The sequence below is a fragment of the Gekko japonicus genome, unplaced genomic scaffold (assembly GCF_001447785.1).
Source record: "Gekko japonicus isolate JY-2015 unplaced genomic scaffold, Gekko_japonicus_V1.1 scaffold2258, whole genome shotgun sequence".
Lineage (NCBI taxonomy): Eukaryota > Metazoa > Chordata > Lepidosauria > Squamata > Gekkonidae > Gekko > Gekko japonicus.
Genome location: NW_015173742.1, coordinates 63,050 through 74,418, shown reverse-complemented (window position 1 = coordinate 74,418; position 11,369 = coordinate 63,050). Strand labels below are relative to the sequence as shown.

The 11,369-nt window shown below is 41.7% G+C and overlaps 1 protein-coding gene across 1 annotated transcript in view; it reads right to left on the bottom strand.

Moving 5' to 3' along the window:
* Positions 1-11,369, bottom strand: part of LOC107120693 (cytoplasmic dynein 2 heavy chain 1-like) — a gene marked incomplete at its 5' end in the record, with an annotated part of 76,235 nt that overhangs the window by 2,992 nt on the left and 61,874 nt on the right. The window contains 3 exons of the mRNA XM_015423464.1: positions 2,403-2,519; positions 5,629-5,710; positions 8,119-8,228. Coding sequence (XP_015278950.1) covers positions 2,403-2,519; positions 5,629-5,710; positions 8,119-8,228 — 309 coding nt within the window. The remainder of the gene's footprint in view (positions 1-2,402; positions 2,520-5,628; positions 5,711-8,118; positions 8,229-11,369) is intronic.

Here is an 11,369-nt window from a genome sequence, read left to right as displayed (position 1 = left end):
TAGGGAAAGTAGAGACATCACTCTGCCAACAAAAGTCCGGATGGTCAAAGCAATGGTATTCACGGTAGTACTGTATGGCTGCGAGAGTTGGACTATAAGGAAGGCTGAGTGCCGAAGAATAGATTCTTTCAAATTATGGTCCTGGAGAAGACTCTTGAGAGTCCCTTGGACTGCAAGGAGATCAAATCAGTCAATCCTAAAAGAAATCAACCCTGACTGTTCCCTGGAAGACCAGATACTGAAGCTGAGGCTCAAATACTTTGGCCACCAAATGAGAAGGGAGCACTCACTGGAGAAGACCCTGATGCTGGGAAAGACTGAAGGTCAAAGAAGAAGGGGACGGCAAAGGATGAGATGGTTAGACAGTGTTATTGAGGCAACGAACATGAAATTAAGCAAACTCCAGAGCACGACAGAAGACAGGTGGGTCTGGGGTGATGTGGTCCATGGGGTCGTGAAGAGTCGGACTCGACTGTGTGACTGAACAACAACAAAAATATCTTTCCCACCTATGGCAAAGCAGGTTAGTAGTGGGACACAACTCTATTCAGATGGCCACATGGACAAGCAAGCCCCATTTGTCTCCTGACTGGTGTCTCCAAGATTTCTTTTCACCAAAAAAGGGGGGGGGAGCTGTTTGTACCATCTAATTTGTTAATTATTCCTGTGAAAACAGCTTTGATAACACGTTAATAAGAATGGAACTGTAAAAATGTCTGGTTTTTTCCAGTGATAATTTAGAACGTGTCAACGGTGGAAGATCATTAACCCACGTTATTCTTAAGGGAAAATTCTATCTCTATGGAGTTATTCATGAACCTGGCAGTGCTGTACTACGCCTGGCTAAGACCCCATCGATATGGTGACATTCAGCCGCTATTTGTGCATTACTTGGACTTATTGGCCATTCTCATTGCTTGCAGGATACTTCTTGCTTATGCAACATATTGACACATGCTTTGGTATTCCCCTGCTCTCTTCCACACAGTCATTTTTGCATCATTACACAGCAGGATGCATTCAAAACTGAGGTTTTTAAAAAAATAGATTTCTTCCATGTGAGTTTCAATACCCTAAAAAATGTACCGAATCAAAGGATCGTGGGTAGCGATGCAAGTGCAGCCACCAGTTTGGCTCACATCCTGCTCACCAGTCACAAGAAGGAAGGGAATCATTTGGTGAGCTGTGGATATGTGTCTAAACAAATGTGGTTGTGTCCATTTTGTGCCAGTATATTGCTTTCTCACACAAGTTAGAAAGCACAATTCCAGCTCTCAACCACTGTCAGAACTACTTGTTGCCACCACCAATTTTTTAAAAAAATGAAATTGATGCTATTATACCATTAGGCAATATTCCAATAAAAATGTTAGTTCTCCTAAACTTTAAAAAAATAACTATGGAGATACAAGTGGGGACCTGTGAAATTGGGGTGGTAGAATGGAGGGAAGCCTTCTCCTCCTCCTCCTCTGGGGAGTGGAGAGGCTGGGAAGAAAGAAGATGGGAGCCACTGTGGAGGAACAGGTTTTCTCTCTCCTGTGAGTCCCCAGCTTGTATTGGCCGATGGCAGAAACAGAGAAATAGTGTTACAGTAGCAATTTCAAATTTGTTCATAACAAATTTTACAGCAACCATGGTAAGCAGTTCAGCAGTTAACAACTGCAGCTGTAACAAAACTAAAGATGCTACAACCTGGCCCTGTAAAATGCATGGCTGCTGTGTAGGCTTAATGCTGCCTGACACAATCTTCAACAACAAACATCAAGGCACTGCAGCCAGGAGCTTCCTTGTATCTGGCTGCATGAGTCAAGCAAATTAAGTTTGCCTGACAATCATATTTATGTCAAAGTTCTCAGCATGCCGGGTTGTGCACATGATCTGGACACACATGAAGCCTTTCACAAATCCAGTTCAGCACACTCGGATCCCCTGGAAAAGCTAATCTGCAATATCTTCAATACACAACAAACAATAGTCATATTAACTGGCACAATTTTGGCTCTGTCCATGAAAGTTCTGTGCTGAACAACCTTACCAGTTATTCACGATTTTAATGATCCGTCGTGTTATTTCCAAAAAATATTTGAAGAAAAATGATATTTTCTTCTGTTAGGAACATTCTTATTTTCAGTGCCCATCCGCCTCTTGCCACTTATGAAGCAATAAGAATGGAAAAAGCCCAACAAAGTCTGTGAAAACCAACCCATTTTCTTTTCCTCTGAAGTGCAGCTTTAGAGAAAAAGAAGACTGACTTTTTGCAACTGTCAGGAATATAGTTATTATATTGCAAGGAATCCAGCCTCTTTATTAAAAAAGCGGGTCAGACATCATACTGGAAACTTGTTACAGCAAAGGAAACCAATTACAGGACTTAACGTTTAGGACCCTTAATAACGAAGTACCTGTGGAATCCAGGCCATGTAACAAGGGAGCACTGATGACACGCTGGGGGAGTCGTGCTGGTTTTCTGAAAGCCGATTTCCATCAAAACTGCAGCCTTCCAGCTGAAGGCCAGTGATCTGTCATGGAAACATAAAATATTCATATATATATATTGGATACGAGTAGTGATTATACAGCAGTCTGTCTGTAGAGATCATGTAAATAACAAAAAAAATGCAGAAATTTTCAAGAAACATATATAAGAATAGCCTAGAACTTCCTATAGTTAACATTTGCATTCTTTATTATGCTAGGAAAAGATACCTGTATATGTCAGCATTTATGTCACTGGCAGGTGCTGGGACACTACAATAATGGAAACAGAGCAGCGAGAGCCAAGTAAACATTTATTAACAATGCCAAAAAAGAGGAAAAAATAAATTCCTGAATAGGCACAGCTTCCTGTTGAGAAGTTTGACATTAGCGTTCAGTGAATGGATTGAACTTTTCTACAAGTCACTGAAATGTCGTTCTCGCTAGTATTGTGCAGAAATAATGCACAAGGGGAGTGAATTAAAAAAATGTTAACTGTATTTTAAAAACTCTGTGAGATCTAATGCAAACTATAGTTCTGTTGGAATAACAACTCTACCTCAATGTGCTATTCAATGGCTGACATGTTTTGAATGCTTGACTTTAGCAAGTTATCATGAAGGCAACACACCGAGCATCTGAGCAAAGTGCTTCGTTCTTACTTCTAATGGAAGTTAAGCTCAGCTGGATTTAATGCCAAAGCCAGTCATGTTTCCAACCACACTTTCTTTTAGTCATAGCAGTGAAGTGCCGTCAAGCTGTAACTGACTCATGGCGATCCCTCATGGGATTTTCAGGAAAAGAGATGTGGCAGAGGTGTTTTGCCATTGCCTTCCTCTGCACAGCAACCCCTGTCTCCCTTGGTGGTTTCCCATTCAAGTACTAACCATGACTGACCCGGCTTAGCTGCTGAGCTCTGGCTACTCAAGGCTATTCAGGCTGTTTTCTTTAGGCCTGCAGTTTTGAATCAAAGCAATCAGTGAACCCATTTTGCTGAAAGCTATTCTGATACTGAAATCTCTTGCCATAATCCATCTTTTGGGAGGAGGTTATACATTGTTTCATCACATGATATTATTACTACTGGGTAGGAATGCCAGTCCTTGGGTAGGGGCAGGGGATCCCTCTATTTTTTTGGCTCCCCCCAGACGCTGGCCAGCTGGCTGGCGGGGGGAAACCCTGCCCCAACAGTCATCTGTGGCCCTGCTTGAAAAGAGCGGGAGCCATGTGTGTCTGCCTCATAAGCTGTGAATTCACAGCTTGCAGGGCAGGTGCTGCAGCGCCGGCTCTTCTCAAGCAGGGGCAGTAAGTGCCTACCCTGCAAGCCATGAATTTGTGGCTTGCAGGGCAGGAGTGTGTGGTGCCTGCTCTTTTCAGGCGGATGCCGCCTGCACCTGTCCTGCAAGCGGCAAATTCGCCGCTTGCAGGGCAGATGCGCACGGCACCCCCTTTCCCAACCATTTAAAAGGAAGGTTCCCTTTAAATGGTTGGGGAAAAGCGTGTGTGTGTGTGTGGCGCTCTGTCCCTGACGCAATGATGTCACTCTGCGTGATGTCATCGTGTCAGGGATGGCCCCACCTCCTCCTGGCACGCCTCCCAAATTCTCCCACCGGGGAGAAGATTGGACCTGGCAACCCTACTACGGGGCTATCTTTGGAGCCCCAAGTGAATGCCCTGCTGCTTCCCTGGAGAGAAAAAAGTCAATCCGTTGCTTTCTCTTGACAGCAAGAACAAGTGGCAGGAACACCCAGGAAAGTTGCCGGGAGAAGGCAACATAGCATGACACTGGTAAGATGATAGTAAAGAGGATAACCTCCTTTGCTGCATGTATTGTGTGTTGCAAATGGCAGCTTGGATATCCTTCCCCTTTTTTATCGAGAGGGCAGGAAATGGGAATGAGAGAGAAGAGATTAATGCTTTACAACTGGTTGCATAGTTCCACTTACCCGTTTGATAGTGTTCAATATTTATGTACAAATGTAATCTCTGCAGAAGAGGCATAACATAGATGGCTGCAGAGTTTGGGTGTTAATGCTTTTTTACCCAGCTACTTAAAATGTTCTTCTGACAGATTTTCTCTGCAAAATTTATGCTTCTGTTTGAACCTTAACTCACAGCCCTGTCAAAATGCCCTTCCTGCAGTGAGTTTAAATGTCTTCTGTCAAAAGAGGCAGCAGAGAACACTGACTAAGCAGACTGCTCATTTGCATATTGGCATGGGATTGCCGGGAAAGAGACTCTTGTCCAAGCAATTCTAAATGTCATTAAGAAAGATGCAATTATGTACAAATTGATTTTGAATCAAGAATTCATCACGGCCTTAGCAGGAAGGATCTCTACCCTAATCATGCCTTGAGGTTATCTGCTGAGTTAATCATCCATTTCAAAAATGGTAACCCCCCCTCTAGGCCAAGTTGTAAACTTGGCTTCAGAATGATTAAAAGGGCATCTGCACTTCAAATGGTCTTCCGGAGATTACCCCAAAGTTTATTAGATGACCTTTAAACATATATGTGGAAAATAATATTGCAAGCCTGAATGACAGGAAAAGTAGATTTGTAATTGGGACAATTTTCAACTCAGTAAGACACGACAGATTCCTTTGCTCCCATTACTGGCGTCTTTCTCGTAATCCGTTTCTTCGCATCTAAACCTCGTGTTACTCAAACAATGTTATTCCAACTGAGGTCTTTCAGACCTAAAAGAGCATGATCAAAGACAGCCCCTCTCTACATCTCTTTAAGAGGGGTGGTAACTGACAGGCTGCTACCACCAAGTGTAGCTTTTCTTTCAAAGATCTCCCCCAGTCTACAGCCATTTCCACTTAACAAGCACCAGAACCACTCTGTCTTGACTGATAAGAGAAGATTCTGATGAGAGATTCACAGTTTTCACTCTCGGCTTTAAAATTCCTTTCCCCAGGACACCACCGTGTTGTTTCCCAGAAGTGGTACAAGGCATTTTCTCACACAAACTAGTTTTTGGTTGCCAGAGAAAGGAAGGGATAGGGTAAAATAAGATGCCCATCCTTACCCACAATAAGCTCACAGGACAGGGTCCAACTGAAAACATATTTAAACCAGTCCCTGTTTTATAGATAAGTGGCTTCACTCAGACAATTTCACTGAAAAGAGATCTGAATGCACACAGTACCTGAACCTGGAGCTTTGCTTCTCGTATTTGACCTTTCCACGATGCTGTGAATTTTAGACTGTCTACTGAGCAGTTCATCACCCTAAAATAGAGAAAGAAAAAGGAAGTCTAAATGCTTTACAGCAACTAGGAAAAATGAAAGTATTGTTAAAGACTACCTAATGCACCAATAATGAGAATTGGTTTTTTATAAAAGATATAAAGAGATATTCAGTATGCTTTAATTAAATGTTTTTTTTTCTTGTGGCAAACATCCCCCCCCCCAGTGAGATTATTAAGGATATAAAATGGTAAAAAAGCTACACAATGTTCGCTGAATGCGTACCTTCCCGGAGAACACCTTTTGACCTAAATTTCTCATTTACATGCCTCTATACAAAAGAACGTTTCCCCACAGAAATGAACTTCTTCTCACATTCTCCTTACCCTCTGGCACAATTCCCCCTGGAAGTCTCCCCATCCCTTCTCCTTAGTGCTCTGCCTCTAATTGGTGGAAACGTTAGGACTGTAACCGCAATGGAAGAAGGTGGGAATTGGCCTAAATTGTATCACAGCTATTGTTGCTAGGTAGGGGAATTGAAACTCTAGGCATAGAAGTGCTTCCACATTAATTGCTTGTGGACGACCTTTCTGTTAACCAGAGAGAGACTGGCTGACCAAAAGTCCTAAAGCCAAATCCCAGCACGGAATGTGGATCCTTTCGGGCAGTCCAGTTTTATTCCTTGTAATCTGCTGTCCTGTGCCCTGTCAATGCCCAGCCAGTCTACTGCTTATCTCTGATTATCTTTGAGATTACTATTGCAATCCTAAAGGTTTCTCGATGTATATATTTAAATGCGCAAAAGAGAACCTTGATGCTATTTTTAAAAAGAAAAGCTGCTTTGAGATTAGATGAGGTGGAGATGTACCCCAAGTTCTCCCTACCACCTTTCTGATTAAAAAAAATTACCCCCCCAAATTAACTTTCTTTTAAAAATGGTGATGGGGCTCTGCTACACACATCTTGAGTGTAACAGCAACATACAATTAGCTCTTAATCTTTCTATCTTTCTGTCTATCTTTCTGTCTATCTTTCTTTCTTTCTTTCTGTCTTTCTGTCTGTCTGTCTGTCTATCGCACCAGTGAAATGAATGGAACTTGCTTCCATGAATACAGTTGAAGTAACTCTGTTTTCTATCACTTGTACCTGACTAAGATTTCTTTTGTATTTGATTTCAGGCTGACTATATCAAGAGTCCCCAGCGTAAGGCTGCCAAACTCCAAGTGGGGCCTGGAGTTCTCCCAGAAGTACAACTCATCTTCAGACTACAGAGGTCAGTTCCCCTGGAGAAAATGGCTGCTATGGAGGGTGGACTCAGTGGCATTATACCCTGCTCAGGTTCTTCCTCCCCCCAAACCCCACCCTCCCCAGGCTCTACCCCCAATTCTCCAGGAATTTCCCAGCTCTGAGTTGGCAGCTCTATGGCTGTGGGTGCCATTTCTGTAGTGCCTGCCAAGTGTTTTTAGAAAGTGGGCGGGGACCAGCAGGGCTTCATACTGGCCACTGGAGATCCGATTGGCTGTGCAGACTAAAACAACAACAACAACAACACATTGCTTTGGCAACAGCTGCCACCACAGCACAAGGGTCTTCACTGCATGACGGAAGGTAAGCTAAGTACGTAAGCAAGAAAATAGTTTTAAACAATATGCTCATTTTAAAAGGTATCCTGTTAAGCTGATCGTCTGCTTAAAATGTTGAAGAGATACTGTCAGATTTATGCATAACCTCACTCCCTGACATTTTTTGGTTGTCTCCACCTCCCTTGGCAGATGCCCGTAGGCTCAAAAAGGTTGGGGACCCTTGGACTACATTCTGTGTCTGCAACTTATATTTCTTTGCTCTTTATCCTAGTTTTTCTCTTTGATTAGGGCTTTCCCTCTAGATTCCCATGTGGTAGAGCTAACTAAAACTAAGCTTTAAAGAACACGGCATCCTGTCGATCTCTATTAATCATAAATTGTCCACTAAAACACAAAACAGGAATGGTTGGTGGTTAGAAATTATGATAAAATACGAATAATCTCAACTATTACACTACAGAAAAAAACAATAATGCCCTACCTAAGATAAGCTTAGGGCTACTTCCCAGAAATAACACTACATTATTTCAAGAATGCTGTACTATGTGTCTGCACTATGTGTGATCACCAAGCCCGCTGGCCATGTATTTGGACCTGAGAGCTCCCTTACACCATTGATTTCTTTTTTCTTTTTTGTTTGTTCAGAGCAAGCAGTAAAAACACAAGGATTTCTGAGCCCTGGTGCAGTGCCATACATCGCTGGTTGACTGTATTTGGCTTGATAAGCTATAAGCTGTACAACCCTGTCAGACTGGTTTCCGATCTGATTGGGCTACCCTGGACAAGGAAAGTGAAGCAATTAAGTAACAATAAAAGGAAGACCACGGCTGCAAGAGGGGCACAGGACAGCTGCTTTTCCCCACCTACCTTGCAGTCTCCTGTCGCAAGGCATTTAGAAATGTGTCTGGATGGAACAGTTCTGAGAGGTCAAGGATATCTGAGAGCAAGGTCTGCTTTTCTGCTTTAGTAACCCAGTTCTGTAAAAGAGAAAAAGCATTGTTCATCAGCTGGGAAAACCACCTACTCTATTTGTAGCAAATTCACCGCTGGCCTGCACGTATTTTATACATGCATGGGCCCCATGGAAATCAATGGCAATCACTGTGAAATTGGGTGCAAGGCTAGAGCCTTGGAGGCAAATGGTAAATGTGTGGTTCTGCATGTTTAGTGAAGTCTGTGAAAGAGATTTTTTTTTCTCATTTTGGGAGGGGGAGTGAATGGTAAATTACATGGTGGAGCCCATTTAGAATTCTCAAGCAGGTAAGACACTTTAGTTTTCAAAAGCATGACAAGATTCCACGCGTATTAACTTGGTTCAAAATGCGGTTGTTGAAAATTTATCTGTATAGCAGCTCCTGACACATACATGTTCAGTCCAGACAAGACAGAGATGATGTTGACTAGGAAATCTGAGATGGCGGAAAGTACTATTCAGCTCACAGTTGGTCAGGATTCAGCTAGAGTTATACGATTCAGTGCTAAGCTTGGGGGTAAGTGTTGGGTCTCACTCGTTGAATGGAAATACATAAGGAATAAAGTTTGAGTCCAGTGGCACATTTAAGACCAACAAAGTTTAATTCTGCTTTGTTGATCTTAAAGGTGCCTACTGGGTTCAAACTTTGTTCTATTGCTTCAGACCAACACGGCTACCCACCAGAAACACAAATAGGTACAGTTGTGAAATTAAAGGACAGCGCTAGGGGGTGTGCATTCAGATATTCCCAAGGTGAAATTAAACCTGAAACTAGTTGTTTAAGGTTGGCTCAGGGACATCCAAAATGACCCACAACATTCCCAGAAGTCCAGAAGTAATAATCATTAATCACCCAGAATTTCTGGAATGTACTGTGGAGGCAGCAGGCCCAGCGAGGGAGAAGAAGCACAGCACAGCCCCCAGCTTTTCCACAGCACATGATCCCTTTTACATTTTAAAGGGCCATCATTTTCTATGGGAAACCAGGCCTCTGGACTCTAGGTCTCCTCCCACTGAAAATAATGGTTATTTAAAATTTAAAGGGCAGATGCATTCCTGGACAGCTGGGGGATAGTTTAAATGGGCAGTTAATTTAGCCTCATATTTGGAAGCTAGTCTACTGCCTATTGAAAAATAATGAGTGGTAGACTTTGCCTCCAGTGTCTAGAAGCCAGGTCTACTACCCATTATTTGAAGCACTCCACAGCTGTTTAGCTGCACATCGGTCCTTTAAACTTTCGTGGGCCATTGTTTTCAATGGTTGTAGAGCTGGCCTCCAGAGTTCAGTTTTCCCACTGAAAACAACAACCCTTTAAACTTTAAAAGGATGAAGCATTGTGGAACAGCGGGAGGCAGGGCACACTTCCTCTCTCTCCCTGCCTCCGTCTGCATTTTTGATGACCCAGGTTGTGGTAGGGATAGGCAAATGTGAATTGTGCCTGAAAACAATTTCTAAAAAGGTAAGTCTCATGAAATTTCAGCATAATGAAAATCGTGCTTTTTAAAATAATGATACAAAATTATTTTTTTGAAGTGTACACTTTACAGTGCTTAAGATTTCTTTAAAGTATTTGGAAAATGGATTGCTAAATTTGAATATTTTGGGGTTTTTTTACACAGTTACTAAAATTTGCCTTTGCTTTTCTTTAGACAACTTACATTTGTGTTTTGACTGAATTCACAGCACTGAAAAGAATATTCTTCCTTTTTGTTTCCCTGCGGTGATTTTAAATGTCTTGTATCAGAACAGACATGAGAGAATATTGACAAATCAACTGGTTCCTTTGCATATGGGTTATGACATTGTGAATGCAAAAAATAAAATAAAAAATCTGGGCTTACACTGGAACAAAAATGTCTGGTTTTATGAAAGTTATTTACTGCACATAACCAGCACTAAAGAGCTGTGAGCTACTGCACAAATTTAAAGTGGCCACCTAGGCTTACTTGTATAGGCCATAAATGGCTGTAGATATTATTTCTTGATATAATGTACCTTACTTATTCATCTCCCCTATAAATGTACAAATATGTCACTTTTTGCTTCTTTTTGTATGTTTTATGAGGATTTTTTGTCTGTTTTCACTGCTGCTGTTCCCTGTTCAGTTTTTCTATGACATCTTTATATCATTTCTACACAATGCATGCAAAATTAACGCTGACCATTGTGTAAAGTTAATGGGACAAATGTGGTGCATGGAAACAGAAAACAGCATGAAAATTTGTCCGTGATGGCTTCCCATGTTGAAATGTAGTGTGAGAAATTCAGTGGCATCCTTAACGCCTTCTCATACTAACATCGCATTACGTGCTACAGTATTTACCACGCTTCTGAGTAAGTCTGACAGCTACAACTTATACATTATTTCATACATTCGAACTTTACAAGCTAATAACATTATTGCATAATATATATGTACTACTAGACATAATACAAGAGAAGCACCTGTACTAATATTTGGTATGGAAAGTAAAAGGTGGTGAATTATGTTAACTACAAACAAAATATCTGTACCTGTTTAGTCATGATATCTATGCTGCAAAATAAAATGACTGCAGAGACACAGAGCTTTCATGAATGCAATCAAAACACACAGTGTTAAACACTAATATTCTGACGGATAGTTCCCAGCAATGTGCAATGCATCTGACCACTAAGATGCCCCTCAACCAAAAGTCCCCCCCAAGCAGCATATAAACACATAAATATTGTACTTTAAAATACAGAAAGTGAAATCTACACATAACATGCATCATAGGGAATAATTATATAGTAAAAAAAAATGCATTGCCCACTTATGAACTGAACTGCAATTAATTTGTTTTGTGACATTCACACTCATTCAAAGCACAGGTAGCAAGATAAGAGATTCAAAGAATTACTGATGGCTGTTAGCAAGGAATGTGGGGGGAGGAAAAAAGGAATGTGTTGCGAAGAGGAGGAGGGAGTCTGCCTAAACAGGTGAGAGAAGAAATCAGCAGAGTCATGCTTATACAAAGCAGTATTGCAAAACTAAGAAGTGAAAAGGGAAAAATCTGTTCCTTTCCTGTGAATTTCCATTCTTGGTGGTTCTGGACCGAGGCAGCCTGCTCTGTTAGGAGAGGCATCTTCCCATGGTTGTGGGAAGTGTTATTATGCCTTGAC